Below are 26,721 nucleotides of genomic sequence, written 5' to 3'. Positions count from 1 at the left end.
ATTTCCTCATACTTTGGGTCCAGTGATTTGACTACAGTACTATTGGTATATACAGAGGTAGGCGGTAAAGTGTAAACTCCAGGAAACTCCACATTCAATGTCACTTATTAGTGTTCTAATGGAATTAACTAGAATAGAACAATGAACCCAGTAGAAGAGGAAGAATAGTTTAATCACTAAAGCATGTGTGATGCATTTTACTACACACTTCTGTATGTCATGCTCATTTTTCAGTAATAGCTTAGTATAAAGTAAATTACTTGTGTTGCTCACAGAGGATGTCTGAGTAACATAATGGCGTCCACACCCATTACATAATAATACGTAATGATCCTTTTTTGACTTAAACACCTCCACCACTGATTCACACATCAGTCTAATATTTTCTCAGCCTCTATTTTCCGATAAATCAAAAAACACTACATCATCAATCAAAAGTCTCTACAAACAGATAGGACGCCTATACTGACAGGCTCCCTGCCAGCAATTGATGCCTATGGCATTTACAACTTATGACAAATGACAGTACTGAACTCCTCCAGATTATCAAGTTTAAAAATTGTGTTTCTGCTGCTCTAAAAAAAATATACTTCATCAATATCTCAAAAAATACACTTGCAGAAAATAGTGGAACTTTTGTTACATATGAATGACAACCTTCTACTTGATCTCACAGCATTCAAGATGAGAATAAATACACATATTTAGGCCTTTTTGCTATGTGAATAAGCAAGTAAGTATGTAGATAACAAATATCAAAATATTTAACAAATGTTTGATAAAAGAAATGTGCAACAGGAATAAATATGAATCATGGTAATGAGCCAGAGTAAAAATCTAGAAAGAAAGTAGCACTAAGAACACAAATGATAAGTTGAAGTTCCCAGTTTTAACTCACTGTAAAAACTGTAAATCTGTCTGTACATTGATAGTAAAAACATGACAGACAAGGAGAAGTGATGATATGAAGTATAGTATTTTGAGACGAATGTGGAGTCACAGAGCCCAGAGACTAATTGGGAAGCAGTTGGTACAAGACAGGAATCAATTTTAGATCGGGACCCACTTTGTGTCACAGCCAATTCATAAAAATATCAACACATACTCACACTGGACCAATTTAGAGTCACACACTAACATAAAACCACAGTAAATGGCGAAAAAATGCACACAAATATATAAAGACCAAAGAGGTGGTGCCCAGGTCAGAATATAAACTTAGGATGCTCGGAGATGTGAGATTGCAGTGCTAACCTCTCCACCAAAATCCTGTCCAAAACCAACAGTCATTTGCTAAAGTTTCTCTTACTATTTAATACAAGAGCAAATATCTCATACAAAATTACTGACACCGAAACAGTCATACACCTACATACAGTAGGTGCAGGAAATGTATGGCGATATGGATTCTGAAGTTAATTGAAATGAATAATATCTGTTGTTCTCAATTTGCACGGATTTCCTCAACACTTCCATTCACATTTTCTTTAAATCGCTCACTAGATCACTAGAACACATTCATTTGCTGTCATTTGCTTTGTGTGCCCAAAACACTTGTCTGATTCTTCTCACTACTTTGTACATCATTCCTATGCAAATTACTGCCCTGAACTCTGAAAATCCACACAGCCAATCTGATCATTGTCTCCTGAGTTGTTTTTAACTTAATATTCGTTTATTACCAGCCACCTCTCATTCTTAAACAACATACATTTCCTAATAAACATCACATAAAGTATTCCCTTCAAAACCAGGGAGGTGCATACAGAAATCAGAAAGGAGGGCAGCAGCCATTATGTCCTTAGTAAAAATGCCAGTCTTAAATTAACATTTAAAGAAAATACTTGGCCCCACACTTCTCATATATACACTGAAGTGTTACTTGACCCTATGAAAGTTTATTTAATGTTTGTAATTTTACTCTGTCCTTACTGCAAGTATCTTTTTTGTTACCAAAGGCAAGACTGGATTTTTATACACATCCAACATTTAAATGAAAATGACTACAAGCTCCAAAATACCTCTTTTCTAATATATACTGTGGTAAATCCTTGTAAAAGGAGTACCACCCTCTGATGTCAGAAGTGGGTGTACTGCCAGAATGAGAAAGGCAGCCACTCTTTTAGAAAATAGCTGGGAGATAAGTTGCAAACAAACGGACAGACAAAATTTGTAACCAGTAATTCAGCAACACAATTGATAAAACTAAAGCAAAAGACTAAATTGAAGTGAAAAAGTTCTAACAAACAAAAATATTAACCAGGAACATTGCCCAAAAAATAAACAAACACCAAAATTTTTGTCTAGTTTTTCTCCACAAACTTGGATAAACAGAAAGGGCTTATTGTAACCTTTATACTGACACAGCTACTAAATATTGTGTTGTTTTCTTAGCAACATGACAAGAACTACTCCACAAAATGGTGTCATCTGCAACTAAAGTAAAAAATGGTGTTGTGGAAAAGAAACTTTTAAATAACACTTTCTGGATGATAGCTAAGGTCAGAATCCTTGAGTTGAAAAAACCTAACTATGCAAAGATAATCCAAAATTCTGCTCTGTACTTGTAATATTTTTATTTTACTAATATACAGTATTAAGGATAACTTGTGTTCTGTTCTGTGTATTGTATTGTACTGACCCCCTTTCTCTTTGACGCCCAATCTGCATGCCCAATCTACATGAAAAGGGGTCTCTCTTTGAGCTGCCTTTCTCAAGGTTTCTTCCTTTTTTTCCTACTAGGGATTTTTTTGTTTGGGAGTATTTCCTTGTCTTCTTAGGGAATCAAGGCTGGGGGGCTGTCAAGAGCCAGGGCCTGTTAAAGCCCATTGCGGCAATTCTTGTACGATTTTGGACTATACAAAAATAAATTGTATTGTATTGCACTGTATATTTTCAAGAAACACCTCACAAAAAGCACAAACAAACAAATTAAAAATGCAGATCAGAACAGTGGACTGGGCTTTAACCATTCCTTTGGCCTATATTTGGATCCTGGTGGCTCCTATTTAGTGTCTGTTGCTATGCAGTGTTAATAATGCTGCATTCAGGAAATAAAAGAGAAAACCTAATAGAGACAGGCTTAACACATCAAAATGTGTGGGCATGGCCTTCCAGTGTCAATTCCCAAGAAAACTAGAACATCTTAGGAGACCATGACACACTGTGCTGCTCGCTAAAGCACAGCTGAAGCTGCACTTCAAAGTATTTGTGAAGACATGGGCAAGTGACTATAGCATGATTAACAATGGGGCAGACAGAACAGGTCACGAGGAATAGGTGTAGGGATGAAACTCAAGCTAACACTACTAAATCCTTTTTGAACCCACTGTCATCAACATTTCTTTTTCCACAAGAGTAGCTCCACTTTACCATCCTTGTCTTTTCACAAAACCCCCAACTTTCCTGGATTCACCTGTATTCCTTTTGGTTCTATAATGAATTCACATTCCAGTATTGCATTTTCAGTTAATTTACCATTACTTTTGTCATTAGTACAAGGTCAGTGACTTATTTGAGTTCTCCACTCCTCATATCCTTCCTGAAACACCACTTCCATCACTGTAACAAGAAAACAAAGACACAAACCACATTCTTGGTGAAACCTCATGATAATATCAGTACTTTAATCGCCTCCATTTGCCAATCAGACTGCCTTCTTGCTGATTCAATGCTATTTCTTCAACCACTTACCATTCACCTGTACTATACTTTCTTCACAACAGCCTCACTACTTTAACATCATCATTCTTCTCAAAAGTTACGCTTCAGAACTGCAAGTTTGTTTTTTTTCCGTTTTATGTTAACTACACTGCCTCATAAAAATATTACTACAGTAAACATCTTATATCAGTTGTATTAAATTTTACAGTATAAAGAAGAATAAATAAATATATTTATTTTTAAGGCTATGTATCTCATGAAAACTTCCAAGATATGGAAGATGATCCGCTGTGGCAACCCCTAACAGAAGTAGCCAAATGAAGAAACTTCCATTTTTAATGCACTTTTTGTACACGGATAGTTACTATATTATGAAGTGTTATGAGTGTTTTCTTTAAAATAGTTATATAAAGGCACAGTTGTATCAACTATCCAGTTCCCTCTTCAGAATTGTAAAATGTAATTATTTTAAAGGGGAAATAAAAAAATCTAAGATAATAAAAATAGTAACTGCTACATTAAAATATGATAATCATTTTCCTTCCTAAATGTGAAGAGGAGAGAATCATAAATTCATATTTTAAATGATAAAAATAGCACTTCATTTATATACAGTGGACAGTAAAGTGTGCTCTGTGGAAACACACTAATCAGCTATCTACAGTATATTGACCATGTTTAAAGTTAAACCTGCAAGATCAATAACTGTGTAGCTATCTAAACATGTTCATGCTAGGCTAAATTCATGCTTTCTAGAACAGGAGCTGTTAAGAACAGACAGCATGGACATTTTTCTGCTTTACACTGAACAGATAGCTTGTTGCTATAAGGTTACAATGTAATCATCTGCTTTTGTCTTTCAATGGTAGATATACCTCATATTGATTTTTCTGTGATTCAGCTTAATCTTTTTTTTTTTACTTAATGTTGTCTTGTAATTGTATTGTTTTCAATGTTGTATTGAATTCGCAGTTATTGGTTCTGGCAAGATATAACATAAACAAAATGTAATCATTAATATTATGCACCTCTGAAATTTTAGCATGAAAAATGCTGAACATGTGCTAGCCCAGAAAATGCTTACACTCAACCGGTAGCATCAAGTTTAAAGGACAGAAACTGTTGCCACATTACTGTACCGTCTGGTTACATAACTCTTCAGTAAACGTGCAAGTGTATTGTCTTACATAAAGAATGTACAAATCGCTATTAGTGAACATACTTTAATGTTGCGTGCTTGGAAGGTAAAGTTCAGGAGTGCAGACTTTATCTAATCTTTTTGCCTCACAAAACAAAACACTTAGTCCTTTCTGTATCCGTTTGAACAAAGGAACAATGTAAGTGGGAAGTGGCTGGGCTGGGGCACTTCTGGCTGGAAACAAACACTTAAGATTAGGCCTTTGCATTGTTACAGACTGCTTTTTGGACATTGTCCAGCCTCTGTTACACACTGGAATGCTTAGTTTTACCTTTTCTCTCAGTACTCCCTTCATATAACTATAAATATATTTCCATACACCAGGCAAAAAGTGAAAGATGTTTTGTTTAGTTTGGTTTTATATTGTGTTATTTTCAATAGAATGTAGCAGGCTGTGTAGAATCAATTTCCTCAAGCAGTTTTCAAGCAAATAGAATAATGAACAAAAAAGTAGCATTTTCCCACATATTACAGTAACAGTAATATAAAGAGCAACATTTTTAAATAAATAAAACTGTAGTGTTAAGAAAGAAAAAAAAATGTGAAAAATAATTAAACTAATCTGGTACACAATTCAATGAATTTAATTACAGAAAGTAATTTGCATGCTTAATATGAAGGACTACATAACATTAATGCTCTGACACAAAGTTATTGTGTGATGGTCCAATTATCATATATATACATATGAAAAGCAAACCTTAAAGGATATATAAGCAAAGTATGAGTATGTTGTGTATAACATGTGGGATCCAGAATTGATTTTATGGTGAAGAAAAGTGATGGATAAAAATCAATATCCAGTATTTATGTATGAAATTAAAGCAATTGAAGTGTATCATTTGTAACTTAGTCAAAGAACTGCTTGCTTGCCTGCCCTGTACTGATCTGTAATGAATAAATGAGCTAAAAATGTATTGCTGTTAAATAAAATTCAACCAATGATTGTATAAATATTAGATATTATCCATAAGTAGTTTTTCAAATGTTTAGAGGTCAAATTATCAAACTGCACAATACTATAAAGAATGTGATTAAATATTCAAGCCTTTAATTGTGTATTTTTTTGGAAATGGGGAAATACTGGAGAAATTCATAAAGATGTGAATTTAGCAAATTTTGTTGCATCATATTAAAAATGTAACTACGGGTCTAATTAGCTCAGTGAGTAAAATTAAAAGCAGTTATTAAAAGTAAGATCAAACGATACACATCAAGTATAGTTAGTGAAATGCCAAAACTGGGTAAAGATGTTTCACTAATATGTTTGAATAAAGAGGCAGAAAAAATATTTGATTAAAGTTGCATAAAATCTTTTTATTTTGATTCATAAACAGCTTTTTGATAAGTTATCAAATAAGATTAGTGGTCAAACCAAGTAAGTTGGAATTCAAGGTACAGTGCTGATAGGCACCAAATTTCCTCAAATATTGAAAGCATTCAGTTATGGTGTGTAATTTTGTTTCCTGAATTAGGGAGTATTAAAAATGGGGCCCCCCCTGGAATCAGCTCTGTAGCAAATACTGTTTTTTAATGTAGGTGATCTAGATACAAATTTGTCTAAAGAACTAGCTAAGCTTGCAGAGTAATATTAAGATAGCCAACTATTCTAGGGTGAACAAAATTACCATAGATAAAGTCTGGCAGAATTTAAATGTTGCAGCTAATTGGAAAATGTGTGCATATTAATATTAAGTTTTACAGTTAGGTCTGATTGCACAGTAATTGGAAGTACACCTTATGAGGACTTAGGTGACATCAGGGATAGATCACTGTCCACAATCAATCAGTGTAGACAATGGAATAAGAAGACAAACAGGACAATTTGTCAAGTACAAATCAAGGTCCAAGAAACAGCTAACAGAATTAATAAACAACTGCAAAAAATGAGATAATAAGAAAGTTTGAAGGGGTTTATTTATTTACTTTAATGCAAACAGTGAATAATGTGTGTTTAAATGTGTTAAAAATATGCCATGTTTAAAATTACAAATGGCATTAGTTGCAGACATACTAGATAATACTTTAAAATAGGCCTTTCAAAGAAGGCATACGTACACAAATGGAAGGTGGTAAATTTCTTATTAATAAAGTATTTCTTCACACAGAAAACTGTCAGATCATGGAGTAATTTACCAGGAATCGTAGGATACAGTTGTATTCTGAGATCCTTCAAACCTCAACTAAAGATTGCTAAATTATGTTGTGATGAATGGCCTATTCTCATTAAACTTTTTCTAAGATCCTTGTGGTCTAAGAGAACCACTGGAAATAGACAAAACCAAATAATTCATAAAATGACTAATACGATGGTGTAGGTATAAGCTCTGGTCCCTGCAATACCCTATATAAAGGGTATATATACCCTTATATAACCTATAAAGCAAGTTAAAAATGGATAGATTGATGTATTATTTTGACAGCCTTTCATATATATGAAAATACAACACATTCCTTCATTCAGACTGTTCTAATATTATCTTTCCAGAAATGTAAACCCTATGAAAGCCGTTATATGGTTTAAATATTCAGTGACTGTAAGCTATAGTATTCTGTTTTAAATAATTCTTGAAAAAATAAAAATAATGAACATATTAAACTCAATTTAACCTTAATTTCTGTATTTTTTTTAAACACACTTATATATATGTTATAGCTATATGTTATAGCCTTAAATACATGCATATTATAGTGCCCATGTAGAAACTGTATTTAATACTGGTAATTGACTATTTGTTCTGGCTATTCATATAATTTTCATAATCCTCTCAGGTAAAAACGTATTTCAGTTTTACTCTCTGAAATCTTAATTTGCTTGGATGATTGTCCATGGTTAAGATCTGTCAGATCATAGTATAAATAACTTTTTAAGACATCTATCAATACTTTGAAAGTGCATTGTTCAGCACAGCATCCTAGGGAGAAGTAGCCTATAAAAGGAGACCCATATTGAAGGTTACTTGTGACATATGCATACCATTAGCCACCTGCTTATTTTATCAGTATAAAAATATATTATTCCTCTATGTCGTCTGGCACACATGTGTTTGTAGAAATGGAAAACTGAAATAATGGTGCTTCCAAGGTGAAAAACAAATATTAATTAAGTTATAGATCCAGATAAAATCTTGTATTGGTTTAAAATTAAAAAGCACCCAGCTTCATCAAGGCCCTATACAAAGCATGGTTTATAACCACAATATGAAAAAGCATTTAAATTATAAATTTTAAATACACAACATACACTGACATGAAAATATTAAATTAGAGAAATTTAATTCTGAAGACATTAAATATTATTAAAAGCAAAATCTTAAATGTTATATGTTGAACAGAGGTAAATCAAGATGGCACCTTGATGAGAACAAACCATGCAGTAATGAAACCCGAAAAAAGCTCTTCAATCCCTCTTCACATAATATGTCCAAAAGGATCACTGAATTCTAAAGGTGCTACTTTCACATACATTGGTAGACAAATGACAAAATTACCTCCGCAAGGCTGTGTCACTTGGCAGAATAACACATCAGCAGCAGTAAATAAAATAAATATTTGTTTATGTTCTTAAACCAGTTATGCAGTACAGGGTCACATAATATTTTAATATAGCACAAATGGAGCAGCAGGAAAGCTATAGAACCCTCTTTCAAAGGACAAAAAAAATAAAAATAAATATAAAAAATACCCAGCCACAATGTTACATTTAAGTGCATTACATATCATAACAATAATAAGACTAATGAAAAATGTCACGAATTTCTTAAGTAAATAATATATTGCTGGTAGTAATACACTGTAATGTGGGTACTATTATGTTCTCCCTCTAAATGTTTGGAACACATGGTACTTAGCACAAGCACCTTCTTAAAATCTGAATTAGTGGAGTTTTTCAGAGTTTTCATTTATAATTTATTAATACTTAATATATCCAATGTGTGAATTTCTGTAGTGATTTTTTGGTATTTGTTAGAATATGTCCACTACAGCAATATAAGTGATGTTGAAGGTTGTGAATTAAGCAGGAAATATCAGTTACCAGACATATAAATCACGGTTGATAAAATAGAGAGATAAAAAAAAAATACTTTATATATTAAATTGTTTTAGAATTTGTAAAGACACACCTGTTTGAATGGATATGTTTGCAAACTCTCCATCAGTAGCAGAGAATATAATCATGTTGTAAAAAGTGCCAGGATCCAAGTTCTTAACTTCACAATCATAGGAACCATTGCCTTCTAAAACATGCAGACAACTAGTGCTTCTGTTATTCTGGTGGATGATGCTGAAGTTACAAAATGCCCCTAGGCTGGTCCATTTCACATGTACTGACTCAGGTGTAGTCCTTGTCTCGGTCAAGTTCACTGTACATTGTACAGCTTCTGTAGTGGTGATCTGCAATAAGAATAAAAAATGTATGTGAAATCTTATATATATATATATATATATATATATATATATATATATATATATATATATATATATATATATATATATATATACACATATATATCTATATATATATATATCTATATCTATATATATATATATCTATCTATATATATATATATACACACACACACAAATAATGAAATATTATATCATATTGGTCACTATAAGGAATGTTCTGCAAAGAAAGAAAGAAAGAAAAAGAAATTCAAGCTAATCTTTAAGAATGCGTATGCACCCAGTTGGTTCGCTGCACTGATTAACAAATAAACGGCAACTGTAATATGTGAAAGAAAAGAGTAAGAATGTAAGTACATAACAAGACATATACATCTTATCCCATTTTTCATTTACATTCCTGTTAAGGACTTCAGTTTTGTTAGTACATAAAACGACAAACAGACGATAAGACAAAACACAAAGTTTCCTTGAATGTAAAATGTCGCGAAGTAATTTGACAAGCTGCTTCTTTCAAAGTAATTCCAAAGGAGACGCACCGCAGCAGGTAAGCTCACCTTGGCTAAACTTGACGATATCCACAGTATGAGATACCCTGTTTCACATCTCAGCATTGCGATTACACTTTTCTTAAATATTCCTTTCTGAGTTAATTTTTTATTATTATGATGAAGTCCTGATCCAAATCCAGTAACACAGATTTCAAGTATCACTAAAACGAGGCGGCATCCTCATGCTTGTTGCTTCTAGACGAGTTGCAGCAAGCCTCTAATGCAGCATTGCCGGGGTGCCTCACAATTATCTCCGGCCAGGTCGTTCTCGTTCATAAACGGAGTTGCTGTTTGCAGCTGTTCCCACGCTGCCATTTCTCACTCATTCTCCTCCATGGACTTCCTCAATCAAGGGAGAATTTCCTCGGCACTTTCCAAATTGCGAATCCAGACGTTAAAACACAATTGCAGATCTAACGGTACTTTTTTTTTTCCTTTTTTTTCAAAGCGAACTTTAAGAAGCTGCTCAGACTGGGTAGCTCTTCCCTACCATTCTTCTGCCTGCTACCTCGTGCCACTGTTGCCAGGCTCTTCTCCTACAATATCATCTCCATATACTCAATGGCCACTTTCACTTATCTGAGCGCTCACCTTGCGCGTCTAGCCGTTGACTTTTTCCTCTAACTTTCTTTCTTGTATCCCACCCTCTCTCTTCCTTCCTGCCTCTCCAGATCTCTGAGGACAGCTCTCTTTTGTTTTTGCTTTGAGTTCAGTCCGTCACAAGCGCTCTATGAACTTCACTGGCATCCTTTATAATTAGAATATATTACCTAATCTCACTCCGTCTCTCACAACCCCCCATCACCATATTCTCAATCAATCGTCTTTTCTACTTTTTGGAATGCTGCTCATTCTTTGACATGTAAATAAAATTTGAAAATATTTACTCAAAAAATAAAACTTTTAAAATAATGAATCAACCAATCAATCTTATAATATATTTGCATAGATTTCTGTTTAAATTACTCTTTTGTGTAATTGACACAATGTTTGTTCTGCTCAGTTTGCCCTGCTTATAACAAAGCCTGGTATACAGGACATAAAAACATATATACATGTATGCAGGATTTAATTCCTAAATGACCCCTTATATGCGTATGAAGAAAAAAGCTAAATGTTGTTTTAGATGCATAAAAGACACAGCTGTGTGTCGTACATGGCTGCCTTGGATGTCTAACCACAAAATGTATCCAGCTTACATGATATTTAAAGTCCTCCAATCAAGTATTGGGAAAGACTTACTTAGGCTAAAGCACAAGTGATGCATTGACTTGGTTCTTGATTTGCTGGTTTAATTTTATTTTGCATGAGTTTTGTTTTTCTCTTTGCTCGAACAAGTTGGTGAAGAAAAACTCTTCCACTCTCACACAGATCCGTTCCTGACCAGAGGCTGTGGTTACCCCCCATAATGCCAAAAGCTTTTAAAAAATGTACTGGTTAGGTCTAGCTTTTCAATTTCAGGTTTGTCTACTATTTAATGTGTCTTAATTTCAGCCAAAAAAATATTAAACAGAAGCTAAAATAAAAACACAACAAAAGCTGTTGTCATATGTATCCACATAACTGCTTATTTGTTTATTGAGTGGTACAGGTTTTCTTATATTCCACTAGCCACAGGACTAGTCAAAAACTATGAATACTACTGTAAAACCACACTCTTCTTGCACCAAAATTCTTCATGTTGGAATGTAAAGGTCTAAATCATAAAATTCTTTCAAAATCTGAAAATTGTTAAAGATGATCAGACTAGTAGCAAAGCAAGAGATTGACTCCTGAAACTCCTTGTTTGCTCAGATAAGTCTCTACTGAAACAATTTTCCCTTCCCTGTTACCCAAAAAAGCAAGGCCCTCTTGTGCCAGAATCCCAATGCTTAGTATTAAGCAAAAAACATACTTCATGTTACATTTTCAACATGCTGAAAGCAATAAAGACCTTGAATGCTTTTTACTCATGGGTATCTTGTATGTAACTAAGTCAAGTCGCTTTATACTACACATATTCTAAAACCCCCTAGTAATAATAATGTCACTTTTACAAACCTACAAAGGAAAGCCAAACTTAGTTTCGACAAAGGTTTTGTTTGTGCTTGTGCATATGACTGGAAATCTCTGTAATTTTCCTATAGATAATTTTCAGATGCAGTATGCTTTTCCTGTAGCTAACTGCCACCTTTAAAGTAACAACTATGTATGTGATTGGAAAGCTGCCAGAACATTCTGCACTCTATACTGCTTTTGCCCAAATGGCCACTGGGCTGAACCAATAGTTAGTAAATGACAGTTAGCTAGTTAGAAGATTTTCAGAACAACTTGGGATTGCAACTGACTCAAGCTGAGGAGTCCATTAGCAACTTTTCTTTTGGAACTCACCCAAGGGAGAATGCTGTCAACTATCTGCACACCTGAGTGGATCCTGAAAAAAAATTCCCTCACTTCTTTAAGAAGGTACAGGATGACTCTGAAAACCAGATGAGCTATTGTTCATGACTGCCAACAGACTCCATGCAACTGATAATCAAATTTATTTCCACAAATTAATTTCTTTATAATTAAATTAGTCTATTCAATACTTTTCAGTGTCATATTCTTTTATAACCAGGGTAGGGCACCTTTAAGGGCTTACCAGATGTTCTTCTTCCACAGGAGTGGCAGCATTTACGCAGTACAACTGTTTACTAAGCCACTGTAAAAACCATAAACATTTACCTTCTATCTATCTATCTATCTATCTATCTATCTATCTATCTATCTATCTATCTATCTATCTATCTATCTATCTATCTATCTATCTATCTATCTATCTATCTTTCTTTCTTGTTAAGCTAAAATTGCTGTGACAAGAAGTGCCTTGCCATTTCATGTAGTTTTTTTGAAAAATGTCCCTGTTCGACATATGATTTTTATAAACATGTCACATTTGCATGGGTTTGACAAAAGCATGTATGGCATAGCAATGCAGTACCTGTAATATACCCAGAGGTGGCCTTAACAAAAAATGCTATGAGCATACTACAAAAACAAACACTTAATTATATAGCAAAAATGTGTCTCAATCACAAAATCTTGAATTATTTTGTCAGACTAAATAGACTGCAACACTTGAAATATTCTTCCCTGTGCCCTGTGGGAAAGCCACCTATCACAAAACACTAGAAACTACAGAAGAGCTCATTCATCTCATTAAATAGTGAATTGTTTCAGCTCAAAAATATTTTGACAGTAGCCTGAACACCTAATCACATTTACGGTAAACACTTTACTTAAATTGACACAGTCAGTCTCTACTTGTCCTTGCTGAAGTCCTCTGAAACACTGCTAAACTCTCTTGTGTCTTGGTTTCTGTAGCTTATTTTTTAAAAGTCTTCTTTCACTAAACCATGCTGAAAATGCAGATTCTTGATTCTGACTAAATATAGTGATTACATAACACTTTGTCCAGATTTGCACTATTCATTCTTTTTATCCTGTAATTTTGAATGCTGTTAAAAGAATTAAAAAAATAAATACAGAAAGATTAAAATAATTTATTAAAACATTTTGTATCCGGAAATACTTTTTAACAGATGGGTATGAGGTTGCTTGCAATCATTTTCTCCATAGAAGAGTTACAAATTTTACTCCTGCCTGCCTCCACAATAGAAAATATGGTAATGCCAATTAAAGGTCACAGCACAGAGTTCTCAATTCTTTGCAAAAGGTATACAGTAGGTCACAGCATCGCCAGCCTTTAACTCCTTGTTGATAACCTCATTACATTTGTGGTAGCCTCTGCACTCTGTGCTGGATTCTTGGCAGCACTACATGATTTGAGGATGGTAGATAATGCTGCTGCTAAACGGTTTCTAAATGAAAGTGCCAGAAAGGAAATAATAAATAATGTGAGATTCTGAAAATGCAAGCTATCTGTGGTATTTATTTTATTATAGGAAGAATGAGTGAATTAAGTGAAATAAGACAATATGATGCACATTCCTAAGGATTAAAAACTTTTAATAGATACTAATAATGTACAGTATATCCAATCAAATAAAGTTATTAATTTACATATACCTTTATCTGTGTTACTTATTCTCTGTTATGTTCACAAAACTGTTATCTGACTTAAACATGTATTCTGATAAAGATTTTGTAAATACAAGTAGTGCTGGAAACAGACAATGTTAATTAAAGTTGTTTCACCCTAATTAATTTCCTGGGGTTTCTTGAAAATGTAAACAATTCCTACACTTCTATAATTCTATTGATTTGATTGTCACCTATGTCACAATGTAATTATCTCTCCTGATAATAAAACAATTACTATTGATGCCTTTGTCTATAAAGGCTCAATTAAGAGCCAGAACTACTTTACATTGCATCTAAGAAACAGCAGGTGTTCAAGATTGATCGACATTTTGAGAGCCTTAAATTCTAGCTTGCAGTATACAACAGCTGACAAATAATTGTCAGTTATAAATTAAAAAAGCACTGTCCCATTTCCAAAGTACTATAATTACTGTTAAAAGGGATTCATCGTGGTTTAATTTAATCACATGTTTTCTTAAATTAGAATTCTGAAAATTACAACATACCTGTACAGTACACAGAGGAAAACAAAGTTGTACGTTCATCTGCCTGCACACACTAACAGTTTTTAACAGTTTAAGAAAGCACTCTGCAAGCCCCATTTCAATTTCAGTTAATAGATAAAAATGCAAATGTATTTAAAAAATACGATAATGTTTTGTATGTCTTTAAATACAATCAATGAAATAGAACACTTAAGGCAGACATGAAGCTGTCAGTTGCATCCTTACAAGATAATCAAATAATTCTACTGACTTTAAAGACAAAATATTTAACATGGGTTGTGCTCTGTAATAGGACCCTTAGGAATAATAAGACAATATAGTTGCTTTCTTTGAAAAACTGTGGCTCACATATATGCTATTATCAAAGCTTTTCTCAAACTACATGACATTCAAAAAATGTTCCACTATTAACCTGCCCAAATTCCTAACCTCCCTCAAAATCTATTGTAGAAATGGCATTTTCTACCTAAAATTTAAAAAAATGTCATCTTCAGATTGTCCAAGTGCTTTGCAAAGAGACCACTTCTGATCTGAAATGGTGTTGTGAATTATAATGTGCAATTATATTTTTGACAAAAAATACTGTTTATCAATTTATGTAAAACATGTAATCCTAAATTTGAGTAATATTGTCAGGCATCTGTTTCTCTGGATAGCACACTTGCTCATCAGGAAGAACCCTAACTTATTCACCAAAGTGCAACGGGAATTCACTTTAAATTGGAAAAAAACTCATTAATTTCACAATGAAGAGTTAAAAAGTATATGTCAGGCAATTATTAAAGATTTACTCAAATATTTAAGTATACTAAGGACTGTACTATGCTTTAAAATAACTCAAAATCTTAAAAATATTACTTCATATGGAATCTTACACTGTAGAAATGTGGCAGGGGATGTCTGATTTTATTAAGATTTATTATTACAATATAAATCTGACTGATGTGTAATTTACTCATTGTAATGAAATGTTAAAAAAAACCATGTCATGTAACTCATTCTTATTATTGAAAGGACTTAATTTTTTAGCAGAGTTTCATTGTGATGCAAGCTAGATTTATACTTCATGTGGGGCAGATGTTAGCTGGTTAGGAAACATTTAAAGAAAGTGTTGGTTTAAAATAGTAATCATTTACAGCTTTCATCCTCCCACTTTGGGAAAATATGTGAACACTGGAGCAAAAAAAGCAAATTGGATAAGTTGTAAGCCACATAGCATTCTGGGACTACTTAGGCTTTCTCTTGGAGTCTACTTAGGAATTCACTACTCAGCTGTAGTGGCCCTATTACCCATTAAAAAGCCGACTGGATTTGGATTTGGATCTAGACTTAGGACTTAATGTACTAACTTTTGCTCCACTTTAAAAACTGTTGTTTGTTATTTTTTGATTTTGCACATAGCTTCTGATCCCTCAAGTCTATTTTAATATGGGAAACATAATATCTTAGCCTCCGGTAACACCTTGTAACAGCAAGTAACAAAAATACTTGACTAATCATGGTAAATTTCACTATTTTTTTATTCTATGTAAATTTCCACTCTGTGTTAAGATAGCTATACAAACCTATAGAATAAAGTATTCACTGTGATTAGGTTACTTTCTGAATATACAGTAGTAGGACTATCAAATGATTATTTTTTAATCATAACTCGCAAGATATCCCTCAATAAATCATAATAAATTGCATGTTTAACAAAGGTTGTTCAGCAAAGTTCAGTAGTCCCCTGTAAATGTGGCTGCTGTGCAAATTCTTAGCCGTTTAATTGCAAAGACTTGTGCCTTTGATATCAGTCCTTGATATGTGACACAGCTGTCCTATGTGAATGTAATGTGTAAGAATCATTAGACTTAATTGAAAGATGTCTGTCATCCATGTATATTTAATTGTTTTTAGACATCTGCAGTCTGATAAGTTAAAGGTGGCAACAAACAGTAGTAGTTAATGCTCCAGATTTTGTTTCATTCATGCACTGTAGTCTTCTCCACATTTTTCTCCTTCACATTACAGTTTTTAATAGTGGCATCATTCATGTTTTAAACTTAGGGGGTTACACCAAGGATGTTGTACTTCTGTGATATTTAAATTGGCCTACACTAAGTTCGCAAGTATTGACAATGTTGTCCTTTGTACTGTCTGGGGAAAAAAACAAGCATCATACATTTCATCTTTCTCAGTCATTGTTGATGGAATAGCTTAGATCAGGGTTTATCAAGCTCTAAGGCTAAGGCCCTGCAATATGTTGTACCATCTGGTTAGGGTCTCCACTTAAAAAAACTCAATGTGATGAAACAGAACTGGATCTTAGATCTTGGTTACTGCTCACATTAGTAACACCTTATAATTTTATATAGTAGTAGATCTGTTGTACAAAGCAAATGCTTTATTGCAGAAGACTGTTAGCATATGCGTAATTAAGTGTCACTTGGTATCTGTAAGTCAGGAGTTTTCAGCCTTTTTCTTGATATCACTTACAGAAAATTGAATGTTTTGAGGTATCTTCATTTTCTTTCAGTGTTCAGTTGCTGAATTCTTGATAGGCACATCTAAAAGTGAGATTTCTTAACAAACCCACCCCCTTTAATATTGTATTTATAGACTTTAACAAGTGATTACAGAAATTTTTGGTGTATGTCTTTTAGTTTTTCTTAAATACATCAAATACTTCTTAATGATTATTTTTTAAATATAAGAACTGTTAGCATGGTTTGATAAGAATTAAAAATTAGGAAGACTAAAAATTTAATGAGCTTTGAAAGATTTCGATTTGCAAAGAGGGGGATGTATTGTCACAGCAGGAGGACTCTGAGACAAGCAGTGGAAATGGATCAGAGCAAAGTAAGGAGATTTACCCATTTTGTTTTTGTTCCCTCACATATCACCTGATGGCTGTTTGTGTACCTCACAGGTTAAGGACTGCTGTTTTCATACATTGATCCGGGTCTCCAACTGTAGTCCTACTGTGGCTGTAGGTTTTCATTCTAACCCTTCTTCTAATTAGTGGCCTCTTTTTACTGCTAATTAACTTATTTTTCATTCATTTTAATTGACTACTTTTTAAGACTCAGTCCTCTGACTTACTTCATGTTTTCCTTAAAGGTCTCCCAAGCAAAAAAAGAGATGTGAAGTGAGCTAAAAGATGACCAGCTAAGTCGGGGCCTCAAACTCCAACCAATTCCTTATTTAGAAGGCAATTTTTGTTATTAACAAAACCTCTTAATTAATTGGTGCTCTCATTCTGTCACTGTAGACATTTCCAAAGCTGTTGATTTTCTTTTTTCTAAGAATAACACCTTCACCTTTCCTTACTTTCAAATATTGTATGATGGACAGATATTGCTGGTCATGTCTTGGCTCATTATTGTTTGGCTGCTAATTAAGGAAAAAATGAAATAATGAAGGAGTTTGAGTTTTAAATAGCAAGTCAATTAAAATTAAGGTAAAATAGTTAATTTGTAGCAAAAATTGGTCACTAATTGAGAAAAGGGCTAGAATGAAAACATACAGACACATTAGTGTTTCAGGACTGCAGTTGGAGACCCCTGGGTTAAACATACTTATTTGTCTGACACCTTTATCCAAGGCAATTTACAACATTTACAATACAATTGGTTACATTTCTTTTGCTTTTCCAATTGGAGTACAGGCAGGTGAAGTGATTTGCTCAGGGTCACACAGTATCAGTAACAAGATTTGAACCCACAACTTCAGGCATTAACCACTACCACTACACCACACTGCTTGCCTAAGAATAAATTCTGTGTTTTGCACACTCACAACTGTAAACCTACACTACTAGATAGTAAGGGGTGTTGATTAATATGATTAAGGAAAGTCACAATTTTGAAAATGAATCACATTGCATTAATTTTGACAGATCTAATATAAAAAGAATTCAAAGTATACTATATGGACAAATGTTTGCGCATACATTACACCTATATCATCTTGTTGGACATCCTATTTCAAAATCATGGGCATTATGTAATATGGACCTAGCCAGCCACTTTGCAGCTATAATAGCCCCCACTCTTCTGGGAAGGCTTTCCATATGATCACGGAGTGTGCCTGTAGGAATCTATGTCCATTCTGTCAATAGAGCACATGTGACATCAGATACTAATGTTGAATAGGAACACCTGACTTGCCACTTTTGTTCCTCCACACTAATAGACTTGGCCAGGATAGGAATTATAATTGACATGCCAGTATTGTGGTCACATATAGTTAAATAAACATTTTTACACTATATTACAAGTTATTAGTTTATGTAAGGGCAGTGGCGTAGCCTTGGGGGGGGGGAAGAGGGCGGATTAGGCTGTCCGCCCCGGACGGCACATTTTTGGGGGTGGCATTATTGGCCACAAGGCTCAGTACAATTCGTGTAAGCAGCAGGGTTCGGAAAAATATCACTCATGTATGAAAAAAGCCAAATTCTCTGATTTTTAACCACAAATGCTTGAAAAATAATGTTCAGACTGTAGATCTGCATCAGACACAGCAGCTGAAATGTATGCGGCAATGACAAAAATAAACATAAACATTACACCGATAATAACTTCTAGGAAGATAAACAACTAATTTACAATTTATAATTTCATTTCGTTATTAATCCGAATGCGTTCTTGCTCTGCGCAGAAAAAATCCCCACCTATCACTTGTACCCTACTTTGGTTCTGGTTTTCGTAGCGTAATTATATTAAACTAAAAATTAGAACACGGCTTATCAGTGCGTCTATACTATATTCTTGTCTAGTTGATGCTTATAAATGTATATAAAAAATTATTGCTGTTTCTTTATATATGAATAAATCTATGCAAAATGTATGTTCATTTTTCTCTATACAGTACGTCATTTTAATTTTCTATTTAAATAGTTTAACATATTCAGATATGTTGGAGGGCGGCAAATTGAAGCCCCGCCCCACACAGCCCCAAGCGGCATGAACTCGAGCTATGCCACTGGGTAGGGGTCAATTTATATTGTACCTGCATTTCGTTGCTAGTCTGGGTCAAGTTGATCTGGATAAACACATTTTTATGCAGATAACTGCCAAAAATAATTTAATGCTCCACAAAACTTTCTTGAAAATAATAAAACAGTTTATAAATTCTGATACCTGGCAGACATTATTACATCTCAAAGGAAAAGGGTAAAAGTTTATTTACATGGCAAAAAAGAAAAAAAGATTAAGAATACAACATTTTGCCTGTATAGCCTTCATTAGGTGTTACCAGATCACAATACTTTTACATATTTTAATTTGTTTAGCTTATGCTATTAGCGAAAGAATCATACAGTATACCATAACATGCACTATTTGGTAATAGTCCTAAATGAATAAAATCAAGAATATAACCATTTAATTTCCATTGGAAAACATGGGCAGTAGAACTTGCCATATTAAAAGCAAGTACTACTAGATCTGCCTGGTTAACTGAAAGTGCTACTTTTGTGAAATGGCAGCATCTAGGAGCAGCAAAAGCCCAGCCAAACAGTGGCAGATAACACAAACTCACAGAGGGGAGCCACCAACTGTTGAAGTGCATAGAACATAAAAATCACCTATCCTCTATTGCCTCACTCACAACAGAGTTCTAAACTATCTCTGGTAGAAGCATCAGCACAAGAACCATGCATCTGGAGCTTCATGAATTGGGTTTCCATGCCAGATCAGCTGCACAAAAGCCCAAGATCACTAGGTACAAGTCCAAGTATCAGATGTAGTAGTGTAAAGCATGCATCTATTGAGCTCTGGAGCAGTGGAAATGTGTTCTCTTGAGTGATGAATTATAATTCACTATGTGGCACTCTGAAGGAAAAATCTGGGTTTGGCAGGCACCAAGAGACTAATATCTTCTGGACTAAATAATGCCTGCTGCATTGGTATAAAAGGGGTAATGTCGTGGGGCTGTTTTTCAGAGTCCGGGCTAGGCCCCTTTTTTCCAGTGAAGGATACTGGTGATGCTATGGCATACAAAGATATTTTAGACAATTATGAGCTTCCAACATTGTGACATGACTGTGCTTTGATCACAAAGCTAGGCCCATGAAAACATAGTTAAATGAGCTTGGTATGGAGTATCTCAAGTGGCCTGAACAAAACCTGGACTTCAACAACAATTTATTTCTTGTATAGCCCAAAATCACATAAGTAATGTCTCAGTGGGCTTTAACATCCCCTGTTTTTGACAACCCCCTACTCCTGACCCCTAAAAAGACAAGAAAAAAAAAGCCAATTCAATTCAAGGCCATTCAAAAAGAAACTCCCTTCTGGGTAGGCTAGGCGTGCAATGGGTGTCATAAAATGGAGTAAATACAATACAAAAACAAAACACAAGTAACCCTTATCGCAGAGCTAGATGGACAGTTTATTATTGCCACCCGGGAAATACAATACAATAGTAAAAGCTTCTGTACTTTGTTCTTGCACAGCATTTCTCACCAAGTGTAGGTGCCGGGCACAGAAACAACTCTCAAGGCAAAATTACTTCAACTCTATCGAACCCCTTAGGATGAATAGGAACACTAACTATGAACCTGGTCTTCATGTCCAACATTAGTACTTGACCTCACAATTGCTCTTTTGATTGAATGGGTACAAATTCCCTAAGGCATACACCAAAATCATGTGAAAATCCTTCCTAGGAAAGTAGAGGCTGCCAGGTGTGGGGATTGTTACTCCATATTAATGGCCATGGTCTTTGAATGGGATTTACAACAAGCTCATATTTGTGCGATGATCAGATGTCCAAAAACATGAAACTTGTTAGTGAGTGGGCCCTGATATGGTACTGTTTCCTGCATTATGTCCAGTGTTGCCATGATAGCCTCTGGCCCACCTTGGCCCTGTATTCAATTAAGTAGCTATGATAAAGTTATGTAATATGTTACAGTAACATATAACATGAATAAGAAATAAGGTGAATACATGAGAAGTGAATAAGTAATGTGTTTGGAAAAGGGTAAACACATTCTAAACAACAGAGATGCCGGGCATGAGGATTATAGCTAGACAGGTTACTGTGAGCATAACGGCCTTGTAAAAATAGCTTGTGTGGTTATTTATGTGCTTCAGTGTTTACTTCATCTCGGAAACATTGTAAAAGTACCTAAAGTGGTGTGAAAAACTATTTGCCCCCTTCCTGATTTCTTATTCTTTTGCATGTTTGTCACACAAAATGTTTCTGATCATCAAACACATTTAACCATTAGTCAAATATAACACAAGTAAACACAAAATGCAGTTTTTAAATGATGGTTTTATTATTTAGGGAGAAAAAATCCAAACCTACATGGCCCTGTGTGAAAAAGTAATTGCCCCCTTGTTAAAAAATAACCTAACTGTGGTTTATCACACCTGAGTTCAATTTCCGTAGCCACCCCCAGGCCTGATTACTGCCACACCTGTTTCAATCAAGAAATCACTTAAATAGGAGCTGCCTGACACAGAGAAGTATACCAAAAGCACCTCAAAAGCTAGACATCATGCCAAGATAAAAAGAAATTCAGGAACAAATGAGAACAGAAGTAATTGAGATCTATCAGTCTGGTAAAGGTTATAAAGCCATTTCTAAAACTTTGGGACTCCAGCAAACCACAGTGAGAGCCATTATCCACAAATGGCAGAAACATGGAACAGTGGTGAACCTTCCCAGGAGTGGCCGGCCGACCAAAATTACCCCAAGAGCGCAGAGACGACTCATCCAAGAGGTCACAAAAGACCCCAGGACAACGTCTAAAGAACTGCAGGCCTCACTTGCCCCAATTAAGGTCAGTGTTCACGACTCCACCATAAGAAAGAGACTGGGCAAAACGGCCTGCATGGCAGATTTCCAGACGCAAACCACTGTTAAGCAAAAGAACATTAGGGCTCGTCTCAATTTTGCTAAGAAACATCTCAATGATTGCCAAGACTTTTGGGAAATACCTTGTGGACTGATGAGACAAAAGTTGAACTTTTGGAAGGCAAATGTCCCGTTACATCTGGCGTAAAAGGAACACAGCATTTCAGAAAAAGAACATCATACCAACAGTAAAATATGGTGGTGGTAGTGTGATGGTCTGGGGTTGTTTTGCTGCTTCAGAACCTGGAAGGCTTGCTGTGATAGATGAAACCATGAATTCTACTGTCTACCAAAAAATCCTGAAGGAGAATGTCCTGCCATCTGTTTGTCAACTCAAGCTGAAGCGATCTTGGGTGCTACAACAGGACAATGATCCAAAACACACCAGCAAATCCACCTCTGAATGGCTGAAGAAAAACAAAATGAAGACTTTGGAGTGGCCTAGTCAAAGTCCTGACCTGAATCCAATTGAGATGCTATTGTGTGACCTTAAAAAGGCAGTTCATGCTAAAAAACCCTCAAATAATACTGAATTACAACAATTCTGCAAAGACGAGTGGGCCAAAATTCCTCCAGAGCGCTGTAAAAGACTCATTGCAAGTTATCACAAACGCTTGATTGCAGTTATTGCTGCTAAGGGTGGCCCAACCAGTTATTAGGTTCAGGGGGCAATTACTTTTCACACAGGGCCATGTAGGTTTGGATTTTTTCTCCCTAAATAATAAAAGCCATCATTTAAAAACTGCATTTTGTGTTTACTTGTGTTATATTTGACTAATGGTTAAATGTGTTTGATGATCAGAAACATTTTGTGTGACAAACATGCAAAAGAATAAGAAATCAGGAAGGGGGCAAATAGTTTTTCACACCACTGTATATTCAAGTAATCTGAAGAAGACTAGAAATCTGAGGATAAGTGGTGAACTATACATATGCATTTACATTACAGGAAAGTCAAGTTAAAAAAGATTGTGTTTTACAACATGAATTTTGAAGCATTAGAAATCAAGCCATCTTTATTTCCATAGAGAAGAACAGGACAATTCACTTAACAAAGCTAATAAATGATAAAATGAAGCTGAACTAATATGTCACATGCACAAAGCTCATAAGTGTATCCATTTTCTATGCATACATTTTACTATACACGGTTGATTGAAGTTAGACCTTGACCTAACAGCTTTAGAAACAAGGCAGTAACCATCATGGAAACAACATTAGGCCACCAATGGATGCACACATGCAGACACTAACACTCAACTATAATTTAACAACTCATGATGTGGAAGAAAGACAGGGTAACGAGAGAAAACAGACTTCTCACATGAGGAGAAAGTGTAAGTATGATATAAATATTGATTGGGCTGGGAATCTAATCTAGGTCCTCCAAATTATAAAGCTTAATATTTTGATTTTAATAGGCTCAGCTGTATTGGCATTCTTAGCATCATATCTCTTGAATTTATAAAAAGAGTATTCTATCGCTTTGAAAGTTGTCTAGTGTAGAAATAAATTGTCAGTAAGTGCAAATATAAAATGTAAATATGTGCTCTTGCAAAAACTGTGTATAGAACAATGTGGAATCATTAGAGCATACATAACATTAACCAGAATTCTAGTCTTCTTTTCAAAACACTTCCCCATGATGTGGTCTGTGAAAGTCTCTCTCTATATGAAGTAAACATAAATTGATTGTATAACAACCTAGCATCCTCTAACCTGCTAAATCCAATCCAATTCATAGATACAGGAGGACCTATCTGCATAATACTTTATTTAAAATATTTGATAACGAGCACAACTTTGCCTATTAAAGAAGCCCCTTCCAGATGATATCTTTGGTCCATGTTTTTTGTTAATGATACTTTTAAATTGGACTCAACCAATTTTTTACAAGTAAAAATAATAATTAAGTAATTACTTAAGGAAATGTCTAAAGATTATAATAGTACTTTGACAACATAAAATACCATTAAAGTAAAATGATTGCAATACTAAATGTTTAAATGTAACTGGCATAGACATTACATGCCAGGAGACAACACCTTACATGGAAGTTGCCAGTGGTAAATCCTAATCTAAAAAAATATACACCTCCACTCTATAATAGTTGTACAACATTCTGGGTAAGATCACAGGGCTTTGCAAAGCATCTGATGTTATTTTTTAATCTTCAAAGTCTCATCTGAAAAGAACAGGAGACCAGAAGCTGCTTTGGGAGTGGCCGGATTTGCTTTAAAAGCAAACCCCGTCGCTGCTCCATGAAACATTCCCAAGAGTTTCCTGATTTTTTTTAATCAACTCTGCCTGACTTTTATCAAAAGGAAAAGGGATTTACACACCCGCTGAAGACAAAAGCTTCAACTCGCACAGAAAATTAGCACAATTTTAATAAATTAGACATTAAGTTAAATAAACATGACCTTCAGAGTTAAAAAAAAATACTACAAAGTACAAACTCTTCAGGCACTGTAAAACATAGATACAGTTGGAACATAAAAACATTTTAAAAGAAAAATATGAAAAAATGTAAAAAGGTGTTTTAAGAAAAAACCTTGGAAGAGCAAGCTATTTAACAGCTTAAAAGTAATGTGGGTAAGAAAACACAAAATATAGCTAAGATTAATAAATACATTATAGTAAATTAAAAGCAGTTTGAAAATGTAACAACCAATAGTTAAACCTTTTAAATCCAATGGTATCAGAAAATGTCACAAAATTAACCATAATGATTAAGCAACACATAATATTAAAACATTAGAACATCAGAAACATTTTGATGAGAACATGCGATTCAGTCCAACAAAGATGGCCATCTTATCCAACTAAATTCTCCTAAAAACATCAAGTTGAGTTTTCAAAGTCCCTTAAATCCTACTGTCTAACACACTACTTCACTATTTAATATATTCCACGTGTCTATGGTTGTCTTTGTGAAAAACAACATTCTGACATTTGTGTGAAATTTATGCTTAAAAAGTTTCCCAACATGTAGCCATGTTCTTCTTGAACACTTTTTAAAGTAACGACCTGGATCCACTGTACTAATTCCTTTATTACTTTTAAAACCTTTAAAACCTTGAATTATTACTCCTTAATCTCCATAAACTGAAAAGGTTTAAATTCTTTAATCCTTCATGGGTCAAACACGTCAGTCTTAGAATCAGCCTAGTCACTTTGCTCTGGACTTTTTCTAGAACTGCTAGATGTCTTTTATGTAGCCTGGAAACCAAAATTGCAAACTGTACTTCAGGTGAGGCCTCACTATTGTGTTATATAACTTAAACATAACCACTTTGACTTCTACTCTTGTGTTATATAATCTAACATTCTGTTAAGTCCACTTTGTCTCCTAGGTCCATCTCATCAGGGGTACTTTCAAGTTTCAGACCTCCCACTGTGCATTCAAATCTAATATTATTACTTCCTCACTCCTATTGTAGCGTGTAATCTGTTTTTATAAAAAGCTTCAAAAACACTACTTTTCATATTGGACAGCATTACTAGAAAAATGTGTAGTGCTGCAGATAGTATTGCCACCTCATTTGTCTTGGATTCTGTTTCAAGTCTTGGCTACGATGTCTACCTTGTAGAGTTTACTTATTCTCCTTGTGTTTATGTGGGTTTCTTTCCATAGTCCAAAGATTTATTGAAAGTCAGATTGGTGATTATGATTCAGCAAAGGTGGTGATGAACTGATATTCCACACATAACTGATTTCTTCTTTCAAGGTATTGCTCAGTGTTTCCAGAAAATACTATTGTTTTTGACACCCACACTTCAAACACTGTTCTTACTTTTTTCATACTTTCAGGTTAAACTCTGCATTTCCATACTGACATATTTTATTTAGTCATAGCACTGCAACAGATGAACTGATGTGAAAGACTTTTAAGAGAATAATAAAATTAGAACCCAGCAAAGATGGGCTTTCTGAGGTAGTATCCAAAATAGGTTGCTAGGGTTCTAATAAAATTAAATACTGTCACACATGCAAGCACAGACTGTATCTTCCTTAGTCCGATGTAAAAGAAACATGGAGGTAGGAGATGCAGGTTGGACAGGTGTCTACTTATCTTTTGCTTCTGTCTCTAGCAGGAAGACCTCAACCAGTCAAAGGATGTGTGATATCATAGAAGCCCTCCCTCCAATCCCACCTTTTCATGTCCTTGTACCATAACAGACCAGCATCAGCAGGAAAATGTGGTAATTTCTGGCCTAGTGCAAGCAATAGAGACAGCACAGTTGATATCTCCTGAGCATTTATAAATTTGTATAAAAAAAAGTGTACACTCTGTATTAAAAAGGGTAGTCCATTATGACTGACGTGTTGTCTGTCTTTTGTTCGCACAGTTAAACTGGCATAGTTGGCAAGATTTTTCTTGACCTATGAGCGAGTAGCTGAATATTCAGTGATAGAAATATTTCAAACCATGAGGAACCAGGTGTAGTAGTTGCAACTACTAGGCATGATATATATAAA

At 34.5% G+C, this 26,721-nt stretch overlaps 1 protein-coding gene across 2 annotated transcripts in view; it reads right to left on the bottom strand.

Annotated features, from left to right (window-relative positions):
* ptprb (protein tyrosine phosphatase receptor type b) overlaps nt 1-26,721 on the bottom strand; it is a 117,153-nt gene that overhangs the window by 61,521 nt on the left and 28,911 nt on the right. Inside the window, exons 1-2 of one of the 2 annotated variants that reach the window (XM_039759858.1) lie at nt 9,826-10,730; nt 8,986-9,256 (exon numbers count right to left, since the gene is read on the bottom strand). In XM_039759858.1, coding sequence (XP_039615792.1) covers nt 8,986-9,256; nt 9,826-9,882 — 328 coding nt within the window. In that variant the 5' untranslated portion in view covers nt 9,883-10,730. Of the gene's footprint in view, nt 1-8,985; nt 9,257-9,825; nt 10,731-26,721 lie in introns of those variants that run through there. The other variant, XM_039759857.1, reaches the window with a different exon arrangement.

This window comes from Polypterus senegalus, chromosome 8 (genome assembly GCF_016835505.1).
Source record: "Polypterus senegalus isolate Bchr_013 chromosome 8, ASM1683550v1, whole genome shotgun sequence".
NCBI lineage: Eukaryota > Metazoa > Chordata > Cladistia > Polypteriformes > Polypteridae > Polypterus > Polypterus senegalus.
The sequence above is the reverse complement of the archived record's forward strand: the minus strand, read 5'-3'. Positions and strand labels throughout refer to the sequence as shown.